This window comes from Xenopus laevis, chromosome 7L, assembly GCF_017654675.1.
Source record: "Xenopus laevis strain J_2021 chromosome 7L, Xenopus_laevis_v10.1, whole genome shotgun sequence".
NCBI classification, from domain to species: domain Eukaryota; kingdom Metazoa; phylum Chordata; class Amphibia; order Anura; family Pipidae; genus Xenopus; species Xenopus laevis.
The window spans coordinates 98,575,763-98,602,361 of record NC_054383.1 but is presented as its reverse complement, the minus strand read 5'-3'; the positions used below and the strand labels follow the sequence as shown (position 1 = coordinate 98,602,361).

Sequence of the window (26,599 nt, the reverse complement as noted above, 5' to 3'; positions counted from 1 at the left end):
GGAAATCTTTAATCAGTACGTGCGAATACAGTCAGATTCGATCGTGAGCTGTCAGTTGGGCTTCCATTGACTTATATAGTAGTTGTATGATCCAAGCCTAGGACATACGCTACCAAAGAGGAGAATCAAATCCATTTTATAACGGAATATAGTGAGGAATATAATAAAATCTGTGGCATCATCAGGAAGCATATTCCAGTTTTATACAATGATGCCAAGTTAGCAGAGACTCTGAAGTCGATAGACATCAGATATGTCTCGAAAAAAGCCCCTACGCTGGGAAAAATCTTGGCACCCAGTCTGGTGACTAAAGGTTCAACTAACATCAACAGCACTTGGCTTTCGGTTAGAGGCACATTTAGATGTGGGACAATTCCATGCAAAACATGCACGGTTATCTCCACAGGACCCGACTTTAAATCTAATGTTACTGGGAGAACCTTTCAAAACTATGGCTTTTATAACTGTAACACCAAGCGAGTCATTTATCTACTGGAATGTACATGTTGCGGGAAACAATATGTGGGACGCACTACTCGCTGTTTAAAGGAAAGGGTTAGGGAGCATATCAGGGCAATTGAGAATAAGGATGAAGGTTCTCCTGTCGGTAAACATTTTGCCCTATGTTCCTTGAGAGGTATCCAGGACCTGGCTGTTAAAGTCATTGAACAGGTAAAGGTGCCATTCAGAGGGGGTGATCTATTACATATAATCAATTTAAGGGAAGCCTTCTGGATCTTAAAATTGGAAACGAGAACACCAAAGGGCTTAAATACTAGATATGATATCACTTACCTATACTGACAAATGTGAACTAAAGGTTGTATCAGTTGAATATGCAGATACCTATTTAGATTTGGGTCGAGTTAAAGGGTAACCCACTAGGATATTTAAGCCTGATCATACAACTACTATATAAGTCAATGGAAGCCCAACTGACAGCTCACGATCGAATCTGACTGTATTCGCACGTACTGATTAAAGATTTCCTTAAGATCAATCTAAATATATATACAAAACATAATAAATATAAGAAAACCCCCCCCTTCTCTCTCCTTTCTCCTTTTTCTCCCCTTGACATTCCCACATGAGTGTGCATACACTAATGTATTTATTTATATATTTATATCTTTCAGTACATTTAAATATAAATATAGCATATAGAAAAAATCAAAATAATAAGATCTAAAGTAAACTATATAGAAGTTGATTTGCTTTAGGATGAATCCTATAGTAAGGATTTAAGTTATTATATTGCTACATTTTAACTCCAATTGATAACTATATGCAACTTCCAAGGCTAGACAATTCCCCTTCTTTCCCCCTTTTTGGTTTTACATATTTTAACGGAGTGTGATTGATTTTATTGATTTACAAAACATAATAAAGCATAAGAGAAAAAATATATGTATATACTTTTTAGCTGTAAGAACTCTGACCACCAACAGAGGTCGCTAGACATTGATAGTATATAATGCATGTGTTCGATTCATTTTGTATGCCTATGATTAAGGGAAGGTGTTCCCGAAACGCGTAAGGTTTATGTATCCTTGCAGTTCTTTACAATAAAAACCTGCTTTTTACCGGAGTGCCGTCCTCCTGTTCGTATATTACTGTTGGCAGTGGGGACACTGCGGACTGAGCACCCGGCACTACAGAGGAACAGCTAAGTGGTGGTGAGTTGAAGCGGTCCTTTTCGTTTTTGATATATTCTCCCAGGATTACATTGGTTTGTCCAAATGTTGTACGGCAAACTTTAAACAAGCCTCAACATTCTTTTTCTTTAGAAGTGGAGTCTTGCCAGGTGAGTGTGCATAGAGGCCATGTTGGTTAAGTGCATTACTTATTGTTGTCTTTGAAACAACTTTACCTGCTTATTCAAGATCTTTCTGAAGCTCTCAGCAAATGATCCTTGGCTCTTGGACAATTCTTCTGATTATTCTTTTGACTCCTCTGTCAGAAATCTTGTGAGGAGCACCTGGTCATGGCCAGTTTAGAGTGAATTGATGTTCTTTTCAATTTCCGGATTATGGCCCCAACGGTGCTCACTGGAATATTATAAAGCTTAGAAATGCATCTGTAACCAATGCCATCATTATGTTTTCAACAATAAGAGTGTGATGGTCTTGAGAGACCTCTTTGCTTTTACCCATCATGAGATGCTTTTTGTGTGATTTCTTGGTAATGAGAAACCTTTTTATAGGCCTTCAATTAGGACTAAATCAGCTGCATAATAGTAAATGTAAAATAACCCAGTGAATAGAATCTCTCTTGAGGATTGCATTGTTGAATTAGACCCTGTTAATAAGCACTGTAATTCAGACCAACAAATTATTGACTCTTATTCAGATATCGGCTTGAAATTGAAGAAAAAGAATGCCAGAATAAAGGATTGCTTCATAAATTACAGAAGCTGCAGAGCAAGTTTGATGAAATTGTGGAGCGCAATGAAGAGCTGGAATCTATTTTGGGAGAGGCTCAAAACCAAACAAAGGAACAAATCAATTACCTAGAATGTGAAATTGAAGGTTTACAAAGAACAGTAAGTATTAGCCCAATCTGTATAACTATAGGCTTTTAATACTAGTTGTTTGACTTTAGCCTTGTGCCTGTGAAACAGGATAGTGCTTTGTGTGTCATGAACAGAAAGGCATTATTATAAGTAATAAGCATTTTTTAATTTATCCACCAAAATTATACTTACTGGAAGAGCAATCCACCCTGTGATAAAGGTGATTCAATACTGTCACCCAAAACTCCGTATAAGTAAAAAAAATTCAGAAAAATCAGTAAATCATAATATCATAAACTGATTGACCTGCTAGCTCAGTGGTAAAATTGTATCCAATCCATATAGATGGTGAAATTGCATGGTCTTAATGGAACTGATGTAGAGTTTTGGCACAAAATTGTGCATCGGCAGACCGTGTTTTCTATGTGGACAGACCAACTTTAATCCAAAGACACTGATATGTATGATACATCTTTACAGACGGACTCTCACAAAGACAGGAACTCCAAGAACAGTTAGGTGGCACACAATCCAAAAAAGAGTATGATGTGTGAAAAAGGAAGGGGGAAATTAACTTTGTGTGTGAGAACAAATTTAAAAGAGGTAATTCCCTTCCTTTTTCACACATCATACTTAAACTAACTGTTTTGGAGATCCTGTCTTTGGACAAATAATTTTGTATGGCAATTTTGGAGTTGTCCGCACATCCATGTTTCTGGACCTCATCGATAAGTATGATGATTTGTTAGGATGTTAAGAGGTACGGAAAATAAAATCAAAACCAATTTTGACTCGCAGTGGGGCCGCCATACTAACGGTGATGTGCAAGTAGCAAAGCTAAAATCAGTTACACTGCATAACCGGATTTGGCAGCAACAATATGAATCACCATTGTTCTCCTAGATCAAGCACTAAAAGGCAGAGTACATACCATAATGCAAAGACATTTTGCCATAAATGATAGAAATTAATAACATTTCTTTATTGATTATGAATTATTTCTTTATGTATTATGTACTCTTTGTGTTAACCATGGGCATGATTAACTGATAAGACGTTCACTGAGTAATAATTTGATGCAATCTGCTTGCAGTACTCCAGATCCCCCACTAGGGAGCAAACTGACAGCTTGCAAAAACTTGTCTGGCTGGGGGGGATCCTGCAAATAGAGTGAATGGAATGTGGTTGCTTGGAAACGGCAAACACTAAAGTCAGATCAAACTTCACTTTTTGTTTACTACAGCTACAAAGAGCATAAAGCAGATGTAAGTTTGTATGCTTTAATGAACTCGGAGTACATTAATAATTCATAAGGTAACAGCATATGTTTTTTATGCTTTCATCACTTTAATTTAGAGTTAAAAATTAAGCAATAACTACTTGGAGACTGAATGGTATACAGAAAAGCTGAAAACTGTCATTTACTTGCCGAAGAATAGTTTCATTCCATGAAACACAAATCTTATTTTTTATTTTCTCAAAGAATATGAATTTAGAGGCCCAGCTGACCAAACTGCGTGAAAAGAAAGATGCGACTATTAACGACCAAGCGAAGGAACACCATGTCAAAAAGGGAGTGGATATACAGCAGGTCAGATTTCCTAAATTTATAAATTTTAAAGATTTTTTCTTGTAAAGCAATGTATGAGATTAATTCCTTTGCAGACAGAAATGTTACTATAGTTTAATCACTAACAGCTCCGTGTACATTTGTTTGCATCTGAAATGCAAGCTGCTGTTTTTGAGTACCACCAACATGGTCATGCACTGCACCGGACAGGTGATCTTTGGTGATACAGATAAGGGGAGTCTGGGCTGGGTTGTAAAGATAAGTATAAGTACAGCAGTTTTCCATAATGAGAAAAACCTTGTTACAATTAATTATTGGTGATTGATCATTTTTATTAGAAATTGCATAGCCGATATCAAACAGTGGGTATGGTTCATCTTGCCCCTTTCTGTCTGATACTGAAATTAAATTAGATATTGGCATTATTGACACTTCAGCATACTAACGGGTTCTTATTTAGGCCAACAGAATCAGTTCAGCCTTTAAATGGGATCTGTCACCCAGATATAAAAGCTGTATAATAAAAAAAGTACTTTTCAAATGAAACCAAGATTTTTTTTATTAAAACATACTTACCTGTTATAAATGTATTAAAAAAGGGACAGGTACTTTCCTTTCTGCACTTCCTAGATGTCACTGCCCTCCTCACATTCCCCCATGTCCTCACTGTCTATAATTATGTAGCCAGTGCATGAGCATCAGGTCCTCCATTCTGGAGCATAAACAAGATTTTGGGGTGATACAGAGCTTGCCTTAATAACATGGCTGCTGCCTGCTTGCTGTGATTGTGAATTCCAAGACTGAAGGCAACAAAGATTTTAAAAACTATGTATCCGTTCATGTCACAACTTGCTCCACTGTGTAAAATACATTCCTAGAGCTATTAAAGCATGCTGGGTATGTTACAGAGCTTGTTCTCTACATTTGAAAGCATTTTTTTTTTTTTCCATAATGTAATTGAGACGAGGGTGGTTTCAGTATGTCTTAATAAACACACTTTAGAAAAACTAGATTAAGGCATGCAGGGCAAAAAAGGAGTCTAAACCCATGTACTATGTAAGAAATGCAGAAGGCTACATAGTTACATAATTAATTTTGGGTAAATCTTCTCCGTAAAGGATAACCCCAACACGCTACCATTTAGCATATAACTAGCATTTATGTTGTTTCAACCAAAGTACATAACCTTGCATTTGCTGATTGGCTGCCCAGTTTTCCAGTTTAGTCACATATTCTCTAGCATTTGCGTGGGTGAGCATTTAGGGCATAGTAATCATAACATGGTCTCCTTTGAGATTCTGCTGCAGAGGCAATTCTATAAGGGAGTAACTAAAACACAAAATTTTAGACGTACAAACTTTGACAGTATAAGGGCATCTCTGCAACATATTAAGTGGGAAATGCTTTTCACAGGGTTAAACCCAGAAATGGAAAGTCTTTAAAATGCTGCTTGATAAATATACATGTCAGTATATTCCCCTTGTAAGCAAGGAACGTTGTTGCAATGCACAACCTTTTTGGTTTAATAGAAGTGTTGGTGTTGAGGTGGGTAATGTAGTAACATAGTAAGTAAGGTTGAAAAAAGACACACGTCCATCAAGTTCAACGTTTTTTTTTGTTTGTTTTTTTTAAATCTGCCTAACTGCTAAAAAGCCTCTCCAATTTGCCTCAGAGGGGGAAAAAATCCTTCCTGACTCCAAAATGGCAATCGGACTAGTCCCTGAATCAACTTGTACTGTGAGCTATCTTCTGTCTTTTCGGGTAAGAAAAGACATGCTTTTAAGGCTTTCAAGTTAGCTGGGACAGCTGAAACATTTATAAGGTACACGGAGGCCAATAAATCTTGCAAAAAAACCAGGCAAGCTAAAATCTATATGGAAAAGGATATTGCAGCAAGCAGTAAAAAGAATCCAAAATTATTTTTTAAATATGTAAATAGTAAAAAAAATGAAGCAGGAAGGTGGGACTCTTAATATCATGGGGGGTCAGCTGGTTGATGAGAACAAAAAAAAAAAGCTGAGATTCTGAACTCGTATTTTTTGTCCGTCTACACAAATGAGGAACCAGGTACCTTCTTAATAACCCTAATTCTAGTAATACAACTAATGATGTATGGTTCACACATGAGGAAATTGAAAAGAGACTAGAACATGTAAAGATAAACAAAGGTCCGGGGCCTTTGGTGCCGAGAGACTGGCAAATCACTAATGTGGTGCTGCTATTCAAAAAGGGATCCCGTTCTCAGCCTCAAAACTATAGGCCACTTAGTCTGACGTCAGTGATAGGAAAGCTTTTCGAAGAGTTTATAAAGGATAATATACTGTACTTCATAGCAAATCATAATACTATTGGGCAGATTTATCAAGGGTCAAAGTGAAACATTGAATTCTAATTTTCGAGTTTTTTATGGCCTAAACTGTCAAATTTCACTAGGGAATTATTTAAATTCGATTTGTTTTTTTTGTTTTTTAAAAAAAAAAATTCGAATTCGATTTCAGAGATTTATCATGCACTGGCTCTCAAATTCGACTATTCGCCACCTAAAACATGGTGAATTGTAAGTGGAAGACTTCCTGTGATCAATTTGGAGTTGTTGGCAGCCTTTCTGACATTCGAGTTTTTTTCAGAGAAAAAACTCGAATCGAGCTTTTAAAACTCAAATCAAATTCAATTCAAGTTTTCTGGTCGATCCTATTCACCCGAGTTTTGAAAATTAGATTTTTTTTATTTTATTTTTTTAAATAGATTTTGTTTTAAAAAAACTCCCATGAATTTGAGATTTGACCCTTAATGAATCTGCCCCTATGAGTTTGTGCCAGCATGATTTTATGCGTAACAGATCTTGCCAGACTAACGTAATTTCTTTTTGAGAAGGTGAGCAGGGACCTTGATTCTGGGATGGCAGTGGATGTGATTTACTTAGACTTTGCTAAAGCATTTGATACAGTGCCACACAGAAGGTTATTGGTTAAATTAAGTAATGTTGGCCTGGAACATAATAATTTGTACTTGGATAGAGAATTTGCTAAAAGACTACAAAGAGTGATGGTAAATGGAACACTTTCTAATTGGACCAGTGTTGTTAGTGGAGAACCGCAGGGCTCTGTACTAGGTCCCTTGCTTTTCAACTTGTTTATTAATGACCTGAGGTGGGCATTGAAAGTACTGTTTCTATTTTTGTAGATGATATTAAATTTTGCAGAACTATAGGTTCCATGCAGGATGCTGCCACTTTGCAGAGTGATTTGTCTAAATTGGGAAACTGGGCAGCAAACTGGAAAATGAGGTTCAATGTTGATAAATGCAAGGTTATGCACTTTGGCAAAAATAATATAAATGCAAGTTATACACTAAATGGCAGTGTGTTGGGAGTTTCCTTAAATGAGAAGGATCTAGGGGGTTTTTGTAGATAACAAGTTGTCTAATTCTGGGCAGTGTCATTTGGTGGCTACTAAAGCAAATAAAGTTCTGTCTTGCATAAAAATGGGCATAAACTCAAGGGATGAAAACATAATTATGCCTCTTTATAGGTTCCTGGTAAGGCTCACCCTGAGTATGCAGTGCAGTTTTGGGCTATTAAGAGGGATATAAATGAGCTGGAGAGAGTACAGAGACTAAGTGCAACTAAACTGGTTAGAGGGATGGAAGACTTAAATTATGAGGGTAGACTGTCAAGGTTGGGGTTGTTTTCTCTGGCATTTGCGAGGGGACATGATTACACAATTACATTAGAGGACATTATAGACAAATGGCAGGGGACCTTTTTACCCATAAAGTGGATCACCGTACCAGAGGCCACCCCTTTAGACTAGAAGAAAAGAACTTTCATTTGAAGCAACGTAGGGGGTTCTTCACAGTCAGGACAGTGAGGTTGTGGAATGCACTGCCGGGTGATGTGATGGCTGATTCAGTTAATGCCTTTAAGAATGGCTTGGATGATTTATTGGACAGACATAATATCAAAGGCTATTGTGATACTAAGCTCTACAGTTATTATAGGTATGGGTATATAGAATTTATGTGATAGTAAGGAGGGGCTGTGTGTATGGATGCTGGATTTTATTTGGAGGGGTTGAACTTGATGGACTTTGTCTTTTTTCAACCCAATTTAACTATGTAACCATCTGCAAAGTGCAAACATCCTGAATGGAACATATAGTTTTGCACAATTTATAATCATAGATTCATCAGTCAATTTAGAATAAAAAAATAAAGACTGTGTTTACAAGGCCCATTTCAAGGTCATTAGTAAACAAATTAAAAAAAAAAGCAAAGGACCAAGGACAGACACCCTGCTGTACTCCACTAACCACACTGGTCAAATTAAAAAATTACCAGCCTTTGAATAGAGTTCTGGAATACTATGTTCCAACCAATATTCCCTAGTTAATGAGTAATCTTCTGCTTGGTACCATATCAAATCTAGGCTTCAACTCGCCTCCTAATAAAAGGCAGTTCAATTTGTCTGGCAAGATCTATAATGCATAAAACTATGTTGGCACAAACATATAGTATTGTGATTTGAAATGTATTCAAGTATCTTATCCTTTATTACCCCCTCCAAAATCTTTCATATTACTGTACCAATGTCAAACTAACAGGCCTATAGTTTTCATGCTGAGAACAGGATCACTTTTTGAATAAAGGCACAACATTAACCAATCTCTCTGTACCATGCCAGATCTCAATTAAGTTAAAGGGGTTGTTCACCTTTAAAGTAACTTTTAGTACCCTGGGAAGAGTACCAATTGGTCTTGGACCACAGTTTACTTTCACATGTCACAGTTTACTTTCAGTCGGATTTGAATTTCTTCCTGAGTGACCCATTCATCAAAAGTTATATTATTACATTTGGGTCTGTTAAAAAGGAAACTTTCATATGTCTTATGCTACATGCAAAACCAAAATCTTTAATTTAAAGGACAAGAAAAGTGTACATTTTAGGGGTTCGAATTTGTTAGGCACCCACAAGTCACTTCAGTCATTGATTACAAAGCCGCAGTTCATTATTTTCAGTGATGCTGGATTGTGTGTTTGCTCTATGTTTAACTTGACGTTATCCTTATTTCTTTGCAGGGTTGTAAATTCATATCTTTGTTATTGCTTGAACATTTCTAGGTATTTTGTTTGAGTGTTTTTTCAGCTATTTGAGTATATTTACTGATAATGCAATACATGTATATATGAAAATTTAAACATTTTTGCCAATTGTTTTTCTGTCTTAGATTTCATCTCTTACCAATGAGAGCAAAAGGTTAAATGAGAAGCAGACATCTATCGAAACGCTTAAGGAAAAAGAACAGATTTGCCATCAGTTACAAGAGAAGATTAAGAGTCTTGAGAATGAGATAGAAGCCTTGAGGTAACAACAAGCTAAGTGAAAAATCTACTTTAAATACTAATATGTGTAGCATCTATATGCCTTTTGACTGCAAACCTGTCTAGGAGTTGCCGTGACAACAAAAACTATGTGGTCTGCATGAAAAATGCATTGCTGTCTAAAAGCATATTCTATTTAATGGAGCCCCTTTAATCTGTGCGCTACCTAGCAGGACAACAATGGTAGAGTGCTTCCACCCCTGATCATGTACCCTTTGTGGTACCAGGTGCTACACCGGAGGACCCACTCCTGCTATACGGGTCATACAGATACATAGAAAAATTCCAGTGGCACACTGAACGCTGAAAAAGTGTAAAATTTTATTCACCCCAAACACATACAGAAAAAGGCAACGTTTCGGACCACTCGGGCCCTTTATCAAGGCTTGATAAAGGGCCCGAGTTTTCCATGTTAAGTATACAAAATACAAAGCATTTTATCACCACCAAAGCTCAAAAATAAAAACCACATCCTTTTTGTAATTCAAAATCAAAGTTAAACTACACAAAGCAAAAACAATCTGAAAACCTAAAACAACTGGCATATAGCTGTAACAAAGCTATTAAATACAATCCAAAATGAACTAAAGTATTGTTCTTAGAAGCAGAATTACTTCTGCCATATTCTCCTCTTAAATCTGATTTGATTATGTTCAGTGCTTGTATTTCAAGTTAAAGTAAAGAAGTCAGAGTCGGTACATTTTTGGCGACTCTGACTCCAGATACCCAAAATTGCTTCAGACACCAGGACTCTGACAGCTCTGGGACTGGCGTATTATTAAGTCATATGGGGAGAATAACCATGAAATTGACGATGCAAACATTGGTATCTTAAGTCAGTTTACAGCTAGTCTCATGTTAAAAAATATAAGCTGAAAAGAAAGATTGGCAATGCAGTGATCCTTTTTCCCCTGTACTGGTGAATTTTTTTCTAAAAGGAGAATCTGGGGAAAAACTTAAAAAATTATTGGATGCACTGGGGGATGCCTAACAGATTGGCACTCTGAGTGAATCCAATTTACGATATGCTTTAATTTTGGTTGCTGGGTAACAGTGACCCTAGCATTCAGAAAGCGTTTTAAGGTTCAAATTAGATAGAGGCAGAATAGTTAGGCAAATAATATAAAATCACAGCATATAGAAAAAATGCATTATGGACGTCACTATTCATATTCTACTTAATATTATTTAAATTAATACTTAATTTCTATCCTTCTAATATTTTTCCTTGTATTTATTTTAAAGCATCACACTAGCAGAGAGCAAAAAGAAATGTGAAATTCTGCAAAAGAAGATAAATGAAGGTATGGGAGAGAATCAGAAACTTTGGGAAGAGAACATCCAGCTGCAACATGATGTTAACAGCACAAGGCAGGAGCTCCAAACCAAACGAGAAGAGAATGCACGGATAAAGCACGAGATTTTGAATATGCAGGAAAAAGTGCCGAGACCACAGATCTGTGCTGATGGAGCAGAAGACATAGTTCCAAATGTATGTATGTACAACATTCTAGTTAAATATGAGAATGTATGTTTCACCGAGCTAACAGACACCCATAAATAGTCAAAATGTTTCCAAAAGGAAAAAAAATTCTTAAAGGAGAATTCAACCCTTTAGCAAAAAAAAAACCCCTACCCCACAGAGACCCCCCTCCCTCCTCTCCCCAGCCTAACTGCCCCTTCCTGGGGGAAATGCCCCTAACTTTTTACTGAGCCCTCGGTGCAGATTCAGGCATCGGAGTTCACCGTAGCCATCTTCCGGGTCTTCTATAAGCTGAGATGGAGACCGGCGAATCTGGGGGAGGAGGGATGGGGTCTACGTGTGGTGGGGGGTAGGGTTTTTTTGCTAAAGGTTTGAATTCTACTTTAAAGTTCAACTATCCATCAAGTTTGTTTTAGACCCCCACCCCCAGCAGCACCATGTTCATAAAAGATCTTGTGTAGCAGCCTTCTTAGAGTATTAAGAGTGTTCTATATGTCGAACAGTATATCATTACTACATGTGTGAATACCTTAAAGGAAAGCTGAAGCTCAACATACAATTGAAATGGTACATTTTAGTTTTGCACTTCTGCAACATCACAAAGCCAATAAAAGTCCTTTAGCAGTGAATATTTGTGCCTCTGAGTCTTCCAACAGCACATACCATAGGCTGCTGTAAGTTACCTGAGTTTACAGACTGACTATATATGTTTTTGTATAGATAGATTTGAATTGAACAAGGAACTATTATGAAAATGGCATGCTAATATAAGCTTCATTTAATGGAAATAAACTTTCTAAATGCAATCAATTAAACATGATGTACTATTTGGGTTATAACCAGATTATTTTTCAGTATCGCCCTCTCGGCAATCTGTCTTTCCTAATGCAGTGATTGGAGTCAGATTTTGATGGACATTTGGGTCTAATATTTTATTGGTGTGTTCTCAATTTGCCTAGACAATGTATTCGTTTTTATCCAAGATAACCAACTCCAGCAAAAACCACATATAGAGAGACAGATTGCTGAGGGGGAGAACATAAAGAGTAACATTTCAGACATTATTTCAGAACAGTATAGAATTTTGAAATTATTATACCTGGTCAGATTCTTATTTTAATGAGGTGAAGTTTATATTAAGTTTTCATTTACTGTTCTCCATTTAAAGTTCACAATGCAAGGCTGATTAGTAATTAAAGGAGAAGTAAAGCTCATTATAAATGCTAGATAGTTATTTTTCTATGCAATGCTACCTGTGTGTGGGGCCCTCCGACGGGCTTTCCCGATCGATATCAGCCCAAATGTCGATCGGGCAGGGGTAAAAATCCCTTCGGATCACGGACCATATCTGTTCATTGACCTGCCCATCTGTATTCCATGCATTATGATCTGATTGTTGTGCCCTAGGGCCCACAATCGTATCAGCCCAATATCGCCCGCCTCAAAGTGGGCTTATTGGGAAGAGATCTGCCCCTTTGGCGAGATCGCTAAATGAGTGGATCTCTGTGTATGGTCACCTTTACTGAGTCAATCTATGTGCTAAAATAATTAAAGGGATACTGTCATGGGAAAAAATTTAAATCCATTTCTCAAAAGAGCAAACAGATTTTTTTATATTCAATTTTGAAATCTGACATGGGGCTAGACATTTTGTCAAGTTCCCAGCTGCCCCTGGTCATGTGACTTGTGCCTGCACTTTAGGACAGAAATGCTTTCTGGCAGGCAGCTGTTTTTCCTTCTCAATGTAACTAAATGTGTCTCAGTGGGACATGGGTTTTTACTATTGAGTGTTGTTCTTAGATCTACCAAGCAGCTGTTATCTTGTGTTAGGGAGCTGTTATCTGGTTACCTTCCCATTGTTCTTTTGTTTGGCTGCTGGGGGGGAAAAGGGAGGGGGGTGATATCCAGGGCCGCCATTAGAAATCACGGGGCCCCGTACAACAAAATTTTTGGGGCCCCCTGGGCCCCGCCCACACTGACGACCAAGCTCCGCCCCATATCCCGCCCACATCGCAGTTAAAAGACCACACAGACATCAGCGCTAAAAAAGTAACCCCCCCCCCACACAAGTTGTAAAAAGCTATTGATGGTCAGGGCCCCCTTATAAAAAAAATTGGGGCCCCAAAAAAAAAAAATTAAATTTTTTTTTTTTTAAAAAAAACATTGGTGGCAGGGGCCCCCTGTTAAAAAAAACTTGGGGCCCCAACAAAAAAAATGTAAAAAAAACTAAAAAATAAACAAACATTGGTGGCAGGGGCCCCCTTCTAAGTTAAAAACAAATTGGGGCCCCAAAAAAAATTTGAAAAAAAATTAATTTTTTTTTGAAAAAAAAAAAACATTGGCGGCAGGGGCCCCCTTATAAGTTAAAAACAAATTGGGGCCCCAAAAAAAAAATTTGGAGAAAAAAAAATTTTTTTGAAAAAAAAAAATGGTGGCAGGGGCCCCCTTACAAGTTAAGAACAAATTGGGGCCCCAAAAAAAATTTTAAAAAAAAATAATTTTTTTTTGAAAAAAAAAAAAAACTGGTGGCAGGGGCCCCCTTACAAGTTAAAAAAATTTGGGGCCACCAAAAAGAAAATTAATTTTTTTTTTAAAAACCCAAAAAAAAACAATGGTGGCAAGGGGCCCCTTACGAGTTAAAAAAAAAATTGGGGCCCCAAAAACAAAAGTTTTAAAAAAAAGATTGGTGGCAGGGGCCTATAGAATATTAAAATAATACATTGGTGGCCAGGGGATTAAAAAAAAAAAAACACAAACTGGTGTTCAGTAGAATTGAACTCATGGCTTCAGTACTTCAACTTCGCCTCCTTTCGTGACTTCGGGTCTTTTCACCGCTTCAGGACTTCGGCTTCGGCTGTTTTCGTGACTTCGGGTCTTTGCGCTGCTTCAGGACTTCGGCTTCGGCTGTTTTCGTGACTTCGGGTCTTTTCGGCGCTTCGTGACTTCGGGACTTCGGCTTTTTCCGTGACTTCGGGTCTTTTCGTCGCATCGGCTTCGGCTTTTCGGCACTTCCGCATTCGGCACTGAAGAGGCAAGACGTACGGCTCGGGCGCTCGTAAGGGGGGCCCGGATCTTCAAAAAAATGCAGCGCTGCCGGGCCCCCCTTCATGCCCGGGCCCGGTACGCTTGTCCCCCCTGTCCCCCCCTGATGGCGGCCCTGGTGATATCACTCCAACTTGCAGTACAGCAGTAAAGAGTGATCGAAGTTTATCAGAGCACAAGTCACATGACTTGGGGCAGCTGGGAAATTGACAATATGTCTAGCCCCATGTAAGATTTCAAAATTGAATATAAAAAAAATCTGTTTGCCCTTTTGAGAAATGGATTTCAGTGCAGAATTCTGCTGGAATAGCACTATTATAACTGATGCGTTTTGAAAAAAACATGTTTTCCCATGACAGTATCTCTTTAAGCTTTGTTTATGTTGGTTATATTTCATAACCTGCATTATTAAGGTTTTTGCTATTAAAGTATAGTAGTGCCATTTATCGGATCAAACTAAATCATGCAGCTAAATAAGGCTGCATGATGAGAATAATCTGTGCCAGTGTTTATTGAGCTGGCCATACAAGGGCAGGTATTGAATGTCAACTCAGCATGAATGGAGGTAAAGCAATTGCCCCCCTGATCAGTTTTTGAATTGTCAGATGTCAGTGGAAAGCAGAGGAGGCTGTATAGGGCCAATAATGTGTGTTTTTTTAATTATTTTTTTTGTCCTGAAGATTGTGCACAGATATCCAGTGTGATCTGATTATTGACCTGCATGCCTTCACATGGCTACCTCGACAAATGAACCAACCTGGCTGTACAGGTTCAGTTTTCTCTTTAAGACAAAATAGTACATTCAATACATATTTCCTTTTAATCAAATCTATAAAATGAAGCAAAAAACGACTGAACAAGCAAATGTAACAGCTAGACCGTTTTTTTAACATTCACTACATTCTATAAATTGCCCTATTATTTCTTCGAAGGTTTCCAGCAATGTGCACAGCTGTTCCACATACGCCTTTATTAGGTGCCTGGAAGAATGTGTCCTTAGCTGAACCCAGTTCTTTACATTACCACTGATCCTTTCCCTTTTAACCTAAATCTAAACCATTGGACTGCTCTGACTCTGCAAGAGACTTCCCTTTATACACAAATACTTCCCTGTACTCTCACGAAGGGATATTTAAAAGAGCAGTTAATTTTTTAGAAGGTTCACCAGCAGCCGCAGCTGTCTCGTGTTGCTCTGAAAAATATGCTCTTTTCTATGCGTATCCTTAGATCACCCCGCTTCACTGTTAAATGCAGCAGGAGATGCTGCTGCTTCATAAGCCGCCTGTATTTTGTGACTGCTCGCTGTAGGCTTTATAGATTAAAGTTGTTCTAGGGCTTCAGTTTGCTTTGTTCGTAGTAAAGAAAATTGTACATTAGGCATAATTCATGCTTTATAATATGACTTCCTAGAATATTTAAAAGTCTATGAATTTTTGGGCTTTTTACGAGGGCTCTTTCTTTGCAAATACTGTGGATTTTAACCTGTGTTGTCTGTTACGTAGTCCATGCTCCAAGCCTATGCAAAGCTTAATTATCCCAGCTGTTGGCAGTAGCATCTGCAAGAATTAACCCGCCAAGTGGAAGTTGGCATTTTGTGTTAGAAAAAATATAAGAAAACTGAATGTGTGATGGCTTGCAATACTTTGGTGTGTAACCAGGAGTAATCTACGTTATGTCTAAAATGTGTCCATTAGAGAGATATAAACTACCAAGTGTTTGACCTCGCAGCTTGGCATTTTTAGAGTTACACTTTAGCTCTGCCCTGCTTCTATTTTTACTTTAATATGAGCTCTCATGTGCCTCATTTTAAGTCTTTGGAGAAAAATTGCTAATCTTGGGCATAACATTAGCATAATCTAAAAACATGCAAACTAAATTAAGGTTCTGGTGCTTTCAGAAGGGCTACAGCTCTGTGAGATTAAACCGGGCTCCCTTGTTTCTTGTTGAGCCCTGATGGGCCCCCTGTGAGTCCAACAATTCACAATGCCTGCCCAACATCACCCTTTCTGTTAAGCCCTTTCCCCTTGGGTCAGTGGATCAAGGCACTGAACAACTGGGGGTGTAGTGTTGGAATGCATGTTTATTAAAATAATCACAATTATAATCTCTTCAGTTGACACATTACTTTTCATATTTCTTACCAATCTTGAAGAGTCCTGGGTAGCAGGCTGCTGTAGGATCTATGCCATGGTCACCTGTTGCTGTAAATAATTGACCGTTATTGAAATACTGGAATTTGTAGTTCGTCAACATATGGAGAAAGAGTGTGTGGGGATCACTTATTCCATGCAATTATAGGCCCATGCAGAACTCGGAGGCCTGCCTCAGATGCTTCTTGAAACACAATGCGGTTCCCCATGTCACTAAGACATTCACTCCACTGCCCCTTTAAAACAAAGAATGTATTTCTACAACACAAAAAATGTAATGAAAATGAGATTCATAACGGATTCAAAACAAATTATTGCGTTGCAGAACTGATTTCAGTGCTTAATCTCTCGGTTTGCAAAACTCTGGATTAAATTGCTGACACCTCTGTCAAACGAAAATAACAATCTGATAAAAACCCATGCAAGCAAGTAGGGAAAGAAACTGAACATCCAAAATAAATGCATCCTATTTTAAAGGTTTGCAGGTGTGTGCATATTCGTGCAGTTCTGTTTCATTATTGACTGCGGCTTAATAAAGAGTCAATCATTTTCCCTTCAGAATCTGAGTTTCTATTCCTTTTGGCAGCTCTTAGCAGGAGATGCTCTGATCCAACAACAACACGAGGAAATCCGCCAGCTGCGCCAGGATCTACACAGAGCCCAGCATCTGTGCAGCTCGGCAGAGAAAGAACTACGATATGAAAGGGACAAAAACCTGGATATCAAGAAGCAACATTTCTGTTTGGAGCAAGCCAACACTATGGTATTTTCCTGTTATGCTTCCACAACTGGGCATATAGAGGGAAATACTCTCTATTTTCTCTGTTTTAAGGTGCCAAACCCCCCTCCCATATTAAGTATAGACTTTCTGTTTGCCATACGTTCAAAGTGTGATTGAATTCATATGACAAGAGTAGTTGAACTGCACAGTATCTTACTGGAGAAACCTTGTGCATAGCAAATTAACCCCAGGACTAGCAGCACTTGGGAAGCAGCATGCTAAAACTTAATCTATAACAAATGAGCAAAAGTACTTTAGAATGAACAATTCCAGAGAATAAAACAATCTTCTGTCTCTGCTCTTTCCTCCTACTGTCTGTTACCCACTACCCAAAAGCATTGCATACAATCTTCACCTCTGAATAGTCATAATGGTTAATGTAGATGGGCATTGAAGCCAAACACAGAATTGCTGCCAAAATATGTCATCAAAACTATCTAAATTGTTGAAGATACTATAAGCATCCTCAAGCCACATGAGTCTGTTTAGGTAGCTGAATGATAAATTCTTATATCTGACCTTTTATAGACATGGGTGTCCCAATAGGGAGATTAGTACGAGTGTTTTTTGTTTGCCATATGAATTTAAAATACCCAGTAGCAGCTGGTCATATTTCCAAAGGTTTGTGGGTCCTAAAAACATTTTGTTGCATGGCCCAATAATGTTCTATTTCAACCATTCTAGGAAGGCCAAATTCTAATAATGCTTTGATGCTTGATTAATTCTTCATGCCTGCAGCAGAATGCTTGATACAAAAGCTTCTTCAGCTTTGCAGTAAAAAGTTTGACTGAATTCCTCTAAATACATAATAAAAGATTGCTAAGTAAATTGCTCATTTAAATTGCTTTTTATCGAACCACAGGTCAGTGCAGAATTAAACCAGCTCAAACAGAAATTTGCTAATGTAACTGCAACATGTTTAAAACTTGAAAATGAACTGGAAAAGAAGCAGCAGCGGATTAAAGAGATGGAACTTGAGGTACTCAAACAAAACCAGATATCCAAACTACAGAACAATTGGCAAGAAAAGCTTGAACATGAAAAGTCTCGAGCCCTTGAAGCAGAAAAAAAGGTAAGCAAGGAGGAGAGAAATGCCTAAACACAATACAAGTTACAATATAAGTGCTATTACACACACACACAAACACAGATCTCAAAATGCTTTGTTACTGTTTTTCAGGAGGTTGTTCAAGTTTTTTGTAAGGTTTTTACTTTTCAAATTTAAAAGTAACCAATAGAAATGTATTGAGAGCACAGTCATCTACTGCTCACATACCGGTACACCACAAGCAGTCTGCTTCTGAATCCATGCATGCAAATTGTCCCATTTAGCACAGTGTGCTCATCTACTTGATCTGGTCTTGTGTTTTGTTTCCCTGTCTGGTTAGGCCCTCTCTTCCTGGGCAATTCAGAGCACACAATTGCTGCCTTACTTGGACATATTCTTATTTTCACCAGATTCTCACTGGGGAACTGAAATATACACTGTTCATGCGTGTTGGTCCCCCCTCACTTCATTCTATCAGCAAATTCATTTTAGGCTTAATTTTAGATTTTATATTCAGGTAAGAGGTTAGTTATCCAAAAAGCTCTGATTTATGGAAAGGTCGACTCCTATACACTCCATTTTATCCACATAATCCACATTTTTAAAATTGATCAAGTACAATACCTTGTACTTCATCCAAACTACGATACAGTATAATGAATTCTTATTGGAAGCAAACCCAGCCTATTGGGTTTATTTAATGTTTTACATGATTTTCTAGTAGACTTAAAGGGATTTTTTCATGATTTTATGGTGTAGTTTTTATTCCTAAATTGCACTGTTTACACTGCAAATAATTCACTCTACCATATAACATTTAATTCCCGAGCCAATAAGTGTATTTTTTTTACTTGTAATAGTGGTGTGTAGGCAGCCATTGCAGGTCATTTTGCCTGGTCACGTGCTTTCAGAAAGAACTGGTGCTGCTCTATGCAACTGCTTTCTGACAGGCTATTGTTTCTCCTACTCATTGTAAGTGAAGGTGTCTCGGTGGAACCTGGGTTTTCACTATTGAGTGCTGTTTTTAGATCTACCAGGCAGCTGTTATCTTGTGTTAGGGAGCTGCTACCTGGTTACCTCACCATTGTTCTGCTGATGGGCTGCTGGGGGGGGGGGAAGAGGTAGTACAGCAGTAAAGAGTGACTGAAGTTTATGAGAGCACAAGTCACATGACTGGGGGCTCCTGGGGAACTGACAATATGTCTAGCCCCATGTCCTATTTCAAAATTAAACAAAAAAAAAATGGATTTGCAGCACTATTAACGGATATGTTTTGGAAAAAAAAAAATGTTTTCCCATGACCGTATCCCTTTAAGGTATGAAGATCCAAATTATGGAAAGATCTGTTATCTGGAAAACCAGAAAAATGGATTTCAGTGCAGAAGTCTGCTGGAGCAGCATTATTAACTGATATGTTTTGAAAAAAACATGTTTTCTCAAGAAAGTATACCTTTAAGGTATGACAATCCAAATTACAGAAAGATCAGGTACTGAGCATTCTGGATAACAGGTCTCATATGTATAAGCTACCTTTCTACATTCCAACGGTAAAAAAATTATAACTTTCATGCTGGAATTAAAGGTTTGATTTATTATTAGAAAAGCTTTGGGTTTTGTTTGAAATAATGTCAATATCCTGTAGTTATGCCTCTTAAGAGGATTTTTGCTGCGGTAGGGATATTCCTTTCACTTAACTCTCCACTGAACTTGCTTAAAGGTTGGACTTAAAGGAAAACCATACCATACCTCCCAACTGTCCCGTTTTTAGAGGGACAGTCCCTCTTTTGACAGCTCAACCTGCAGTCCCTTATTTGTACTGGAAAGTCCAGTTTCTCTGCACAGCCAGAAAAAGAAACAAAGTTTCTAACTTAATTGGCTTTTGGCAGAGAGCCCAGAACAGCCACAACAGAAGATAAGATACATTTGTAACATTTCAAATGTATCTAGATAAGAAATCTAGCAAATAAGTAATTGTAACAATATAAGATAACAGGTCCCATGGGAAATGTTAGACTTGCAGCTTAAAGGGCAATTCTTCATTAGCAAAACTGTAATAACTGAAAAAAAACACAGAAATATTTTCAAACTGTTATAACCTGCAAAATTTTGTAAAATTAACATGGTAATTAGGGGGTGTGGTCACACGAATAGTCGTGGTCAAAAACAATTCTGCCATGCTACGCGCTTCAGGTTTCCTTTAATAATGTACTGTCTGTAAATGTTGTGTAAATTAAATACAAATTTAGTAGCAATTCTACTTGTTGACATTTTCATTATACTTTAAAGATCTGATGAGTGAAAAGATAATGTATTCATGAAAATAAACCCTTCAATCCCTCAGTGTAAGGTGAGACAAAAATATATCTACTCTTCTCATTTGGGACATTTTTTTTTTTAACTCTTTTATTTAATGTTGAGTTTTCATTTTTACAACATCTACTCATTGACATTGTGCACAGCATATCAACATATTGTTTCATTTTATACAAAAAGATAAGAAAGCATGGTACTTTTTATACAAGAAAACCGTGCACACCTTGGTTTGCCTGCCCCCAGCAAAGGGGTGAGCCATCAGAGAAATCATCATTTGGGACATTTTTAACAGACTGCTACTGGCTTGCAATCAGCTACTTCTATTTCAGTAGCAGGAGAACATTTGCAACTGGGTTATCAAACACAAAGCTAAATGGTATCGCTGTCATACTATTTTGTTTCCAAATAGGTGCTACGATATTCAGTATAATTGCATGACATGTTTGATTTTGTCCTGGTATGTCCCATTATATGGAGTTGTTCCAGGCAAAAGCAGGTAATTACATTCCTGAGCTGCTGTTGTGTTTGAGACAGATAAATACTGTCTAGCAGGTCAAATTGTTAAGCTTGATTTCGTCATCAGTCTAGAATACTATTTAAAACAAAACAATTTAACTGTGAATCATACACATCTCCCATAGAATGATGTGCACACTAATCTATCCATTTCGAAGTACACTTTCTGTTTTAGCATAGGTGCTTGTTTCACTACAAAGGTGTGGTATAATCTAGCATGAATTATTTTTATGTATCTAATTGTAAATGTATTTTGTGTTGTAAATTGCAGCCTCACAGTTTGCTTTCACCTTTCACTTACATTCTTGACAAATTGGGATGGGACCTGTTATCCAGAATGCTTGGGACCTGGAGTTTTCCAGATAAGGGGTCCATATTTTATATTTCCATATAGGATCATGTTGCCTCCAATATGGATTAATTATATCTTTGTTGGGATGAAGTACAAGCTTTTTTTTTTTTTAACCAAGAAAAGGGAAATCATTTTTACAAATTTGAATGTTTGTTTAAAATAGAGTGTATGGGAGATGACCTTTCCGTTATTTGGAGCTTTCTGAATAACGGATTTCCAGATAACCATACCTGTATATAAAATATGGCATATATATACAATACATGGACTTATTTACAATACATGGACTCATTTACAAATCTGCCACAATTTCTGTCTGGGCACATTTAATTAATGTGATAATTTAGGTTAATTCTGCCAATAATTTTGCATTACTTTGGGGCTAGCCTTTGCAGTGAGTCGGCATATGAGTTCCATGTAAGCTCACTGAAACACTGCTGGGGAGTTAAAACAGCTGTCTTATAAAATGTATTTTATTCCCTTTCTTTACTGCTGAACTATTAAATGTGAATTTGACTTCTTCATACTGTATCAGTGTTCTTGCTGCCCAACAAAAAAAAAGTATTTCACACAGCATTTCATGGTTATTTTCACACTCTCATTTTTAGATATTGGAACTGCAGCAGCAATTAAGAGCTTCTCGGCACCAACTGCAGCTTCTACAAACCCAAGCAGCAGAAAGAAAACACTTAGAAGAAGAAATGAAAAAGGTCAGAGAAAATGAGACCACATTCAGGAAAAAATTTCAAGAGGAACAGTTGAAACGGTAAAAGAAAATGATCTCTCTCCATTTAGTTCAGATGTCTTACATCATATTATAGGCTGATGTATGGAGAAACGCCAGTATTGATTCTAGTTTATTCACTACATAGAGGATGAGGCAGGATTTAGGACCTTGGGTCAGGGGAGCTATACATAAAAAGTGGCTTAGAGTAAAATACTGTCTTAAATTTAATTTGATTTACAGTGAGGCTTATTTATTTCAGTTTTTTTAACTGTAATTGTTGGAACTAGCCTAAAAGATTAATGGTCTGCGTAAAACTCACCCGCTAGTAGTACCATCACAGTTTTTACAGACGGTAACATGGAAGGCAAAGGCCTGTTTTGCCCCAGGAATAATTATAAAACTCTGCCAGCATTTAGCAGTACTGTTATTCGTGTGGGGTGGGTTTGTGAGGCACACTGTGTCAAAAGTTTACATCTATGCTAATTATGTTTATACTCAATTTTTACAGTTTCGCTCATATCTTGTTGCCATGTAGAAGGCTACCATAAGTAATTGATTCAAGTTAAGCAATTAAAAGGCAATTCCACTAGATACTAGCAAAGTCAACTTTTTGACCCATAGGAAAGGAGATATCGTAAATTAAAAGCTGAAATAAACCAGTCCCCAAGATATTACTTTCTAAAAACCTCAGCAATAAAGTGCATCCATACTGACTTAACACAGGCAATGTGTAATTAACATGATAAGCCTGAAGTTGTAAAAAATTGAGTTTGAACATCTTTAACAAACAGTAGGTGTATATAAACTTTAGTTTAGTCCGGACTAGAAAGTTGAGGAGCACATGCAGCTGCTAAGTGCCCTGCCCTATTGTAAGTAGTAAGAACAGGGCTGCCTCCTGACACTGCTCTCTGCAACGTGCGCCACATTTTTAATTTGGTACAAGGTGCAGAGGGCAGCGAGACATTTAGATGCAAGTGTTTAGTGACTGGGGGCAAAAGATGGCATGGTTTTATTCCCCTTAGTGCTCTATTACTTGCATCCAGGATCCTTTGTAAAATTACCGCTTATATCCTCTTCATGCCATTAAATATGTACTGTGCCAAAAAACATACATATTGATCTAAAGGTAAACTGCTTTGTAAATGGTTTATTAAATACAAAACTGTTCTTTTTTTGAGTATTTTACCCATATAAGCATTTTGTAGCTTAATTTAAAGGAGGCCTATTGTTGCAACAAATCTTTCTTAAACTGTAGTCAAACACATCAACTGCTTTTGTCATTTCTATTTTATGTTGTTTTTACTAAGTTTACACAATGTAGGAGCATAACAAATGAAGCAGAGAGTGAGAGGTTCTATCTCTGACTTAGATAACAGAATCCAGGGGCAACATCGGTAAATTTGGAGCCCCAAACTACCCCTTTCAGGTGGCCCATTTATAAATCCATTACTCCCATCTGGGCAGTGGGCCATGTTAACTTAGTAGAATAGGACTCCCAATACCAAAATATGGTCAACAAAATTCCCTGCATAGCAACTCCCTATTACACTATGACAACAATCCACCCACTCCCTTCCAGTTCACAAATCTTCACTTCTCTGGGACACCCATGGGGCCCTGGACTTGACTCCCTCCTTAATGGCAGCCCAAAAGGTTGGCTATAAACTGTTGCTATGGGATCTGCCACAGTATAACCCTGTTTATAAAATGTAGAGTCAACAGGGCAGCAGATTAATAGATTAATTCTTTACAGTCATTACATATTTATTCAATGCTGCAAGCTTGCCATGAACCATGAAATCTAAATAAAAATGGATTAGTATGTGCATGTTGTTTTAACATTCTAATATATGTTAAACTAGTTTCTGCCAGTGTTGCATAGAATTTCACATTCAATATCATTTCAGAAAAGTTTTGGAACAGAGCTGCAAAGATCTTAAGCACCAAATGGGAATTCTTCTTGACAAAGAGACAGTATTAACACAGAATAATTCTGCCCTTCAGCATAAAATTCATCAACAAGAATCTCAGCTACGTACCTTGGACGATGTACAAAATGTGTCTGCAAAAGAGGTCAGTTAAGCATAAACTGTGTCTTTTGCATTTGTTTTACATTCTAACACCAGGATATTGCTATTTGCTTCAATTCATGCTGCCTGGTCTTATTTATCAAGTTGCCGTATGGTGCCAGGTCCAATAATTTTGTCAAACTAGCACTAATCTCCATTTATGAAAAATTTTCGCTCATTAATTTCACCTATATAAAATAAAAGTTTAAACAAGATTTATGGCCCTCTAAACCATTGTGACCTTTTCACAGAGCCGAACCTGGCCACTCCACTTGCTATTTTAATATAACTGAAAATAGGACTGTTACTAGTTGTGTGCAAAACACGAGATACAGAACACATCAAAGACATTTTCCTCAAATGTCACTCACTTGACTTGAATTCATCAGCCTAGTGTTCTCAATTTGTGGTGCATCCTAAAGGTTTATTAGCCTATATCGATGCAAAGTTTTTCAGTGTTTCAGGTGACCCTCAAACAAGTTACTACTCTGTAAAGTATGCTTGAATAACCCTGGTAATATTACAGATTTTACCATGTTTTTGGCCTGAAGTCTGTCCTGCTGTAGTAGGGGCAGAGGATTTTCCGCTCATTGAGCTCGATCTGATTTGAACCTGTGTACTGAGGATATTGGTGGAGTGGGTACAATAAAAACACCAAGGAACACATAAACCTAGCATGTTTTTATTAAAATTGTAATACTTGGCATTTCATAAAGACTTAAAACTGGCCATACAATAGAAGATTTGCTTGTTTGGCGAGGTCCCCTGTCTTTCACCGATATGCCCACCTTAAGGTGGGAAATATCTGGCTGATCTGATCATTTTGTCCTTAGGCCAATGATCGGATCATAATTGCTGTAATGCACAGACCTGGCCAGTAAAAATATTCTCTGATGTAATTAATAGGAAAAAAACACAAATATATAGGAAGGCCAATATTTTTTTCCACAAAAGGTGGCAACACTAGCAGTCGGATCAAGGACTGCATCAATGCACAGATGTGGACCTCAATACAACCGCAAATTCTAACCTGCCCAATTTTCAGCGAGAGATTGGTCGGAAGGGCACCATACATGGGCATATAAACTGCCAAATTGGTCTGAAGGTCCCAAATCAGCAACTTAAAGGAGAACTAAACCCCACAATAAGAAAAGCCCCTACCTACTACCCTATATAGTACCCCCCCCCTGCATAGTTCATTAATCCTGAAAGTGTCCTGAATACATTGCTCACGTATCGGTGCAGACTGCAGAGTAAAGGTGGCCATACACGGGCAGATAAAACTGCCGATATCGGTCATTTACACCAATTTTACAGCTTATCTGCCCGTGTATGGGGTCTTCCCGATCGACAGCTGGCCACGATATCTATCGGGAAGGTTTGATTTTTACCTGACCGACCCGTCGGGGCCCCTTGGCGTATCATAATTCGATCGTTCGCAGCGGAGTTCATGGGTGCCATAACTGACAGGCTGAGATGGGACAGTCAGGTTGGCAAAACAGTCAGGTTTAGAAACTTCAACTAAAAATTGCTTACAAAATCAAACAAATAAACAAATGATTAACATGACCTATAAGTAACTTGTAATGTACATCCATATTTTAAAAAGTAGTTTTTTATTGTCAGTATCACTTTAAACTATCCTATCCTTGTGCTGGTGCTCGTCAATCGTTTCCTGGAAACACTTGCAGTTGCTCCCTATTCATTTCAACAGCTTGGACACATGGGTACACTTATGAGTCCATTAGTTGTCACCCAGAAACTCTTTATTGCCAAGACAAACAATTGCCCAGGGCCGGACTGGGGGTTAAAAGCAGCCCAGGCAAAAAAAATCAAAGCAGCCCACATGTAAACCACTCAGTGACTTCTAATATCCTTATCATTTACAGTAGGGGGTACATTATCCTTATAATACATGAGTGATACTCAGAGTTCCCTGTATAACTCAGCCTGCAGCCTTGTGCCTTTATATGGTCACAGAACAACCCCTCAGTGACTTCTTATATCCTTATCATTTACAGAAGGGGGTACCCTAAATCAATATGGTTAATATGGAAAAGGCTCACATTACTGGATTCTTTCTGAAATAAAGATCAAGGAATTAAATCTTATGTTTTTACACTGGTTCCTGTGGTTCTTGCCTGATTGCACTGATCGCTGACCTGTATATGAAACTTGGCATTTACCCCCCCCCCCCACACACACACACACCTGACCTTTATATTGGACTATGGCTTCTGTCTGGTACCCTGACCTCTAATTTGTGCTCTGGACTCATTTAATCTACTCACCATAAGCAGGTTCTACTCTCTGTAGACTGCAGACTGTTCCATTACCCGCCTTACCCAGTCTGTGGGCTCTGTGCCAGCTATACCCAACCACTTCATTGTCAGGGCCAGTCTTACCAACTGCAGGGCCCAATTAGGGCAACTTTGGCAGGGCCCCCAGCTTTAAGGATGACAGACTATTTCTTAACGATTTTTATAGAATGTTTATTCTGTAGAAGAAAATAATGGGGCTTTGCCTCAGGCAATTACCAATGTTTGGGGACCTCTTTTATTATCTCAAGTCATATTTAGTTTGCAAATAAGAGGTTACACTACTGGGATAAAAAGATGGATCTACAGTGAGCACTGAGAAAAGCGATTACACAACTT

General features: G+C 37.9%; 1 protein-coding gene across 2 annotated transcripts in view; it reads left to right on the top strand.

Annotated features, from left to right (window-relative positions):
• ccdc30.L (coiled-coil domain containing 30 L homeolog) overlaps window positions 1–26,599 on the top strand; it is a 63,072-nt gene that overhangs the window by 25,172 nt on the left and 11,301 nt on the right. For both annotated transcript variants that reach the window (XM_018226063.2, XM_018226065.2), the window contains 8 exons: window positions 2,350–2,542; window positions 3,996–4,103; window positions 9,308–9,444; window positions 10,707–10,953; window positions 16,723–16,899; window positions 17,780–17,989; window positions 21,755–21,912; window positions 23,781–23,946. In XM_018226063.2, the coding sequence (XP_018081552.1) occupies window positions 2,350–2,542; window positions 3,996–4,103; window positions 9,308–9,444; window positions 10,707–10,953; window positions 16,723–16,899; window positions 17,780–17,989; window positions 21,755–21,912; window positions 23,781–23,946 (1,396 nt within the window). The remainder of the gene's footprint in view (window positions 1–2,349; window positions 2,543–3,995; window positions 4,104–9,307; window positions 9,445–10,706; window positions 10,954–16,722; window positions 16,900–17,779; window positions 17,990–21,754; window positions 21,913–23,780; window positions 23,947–26,599) is intronic.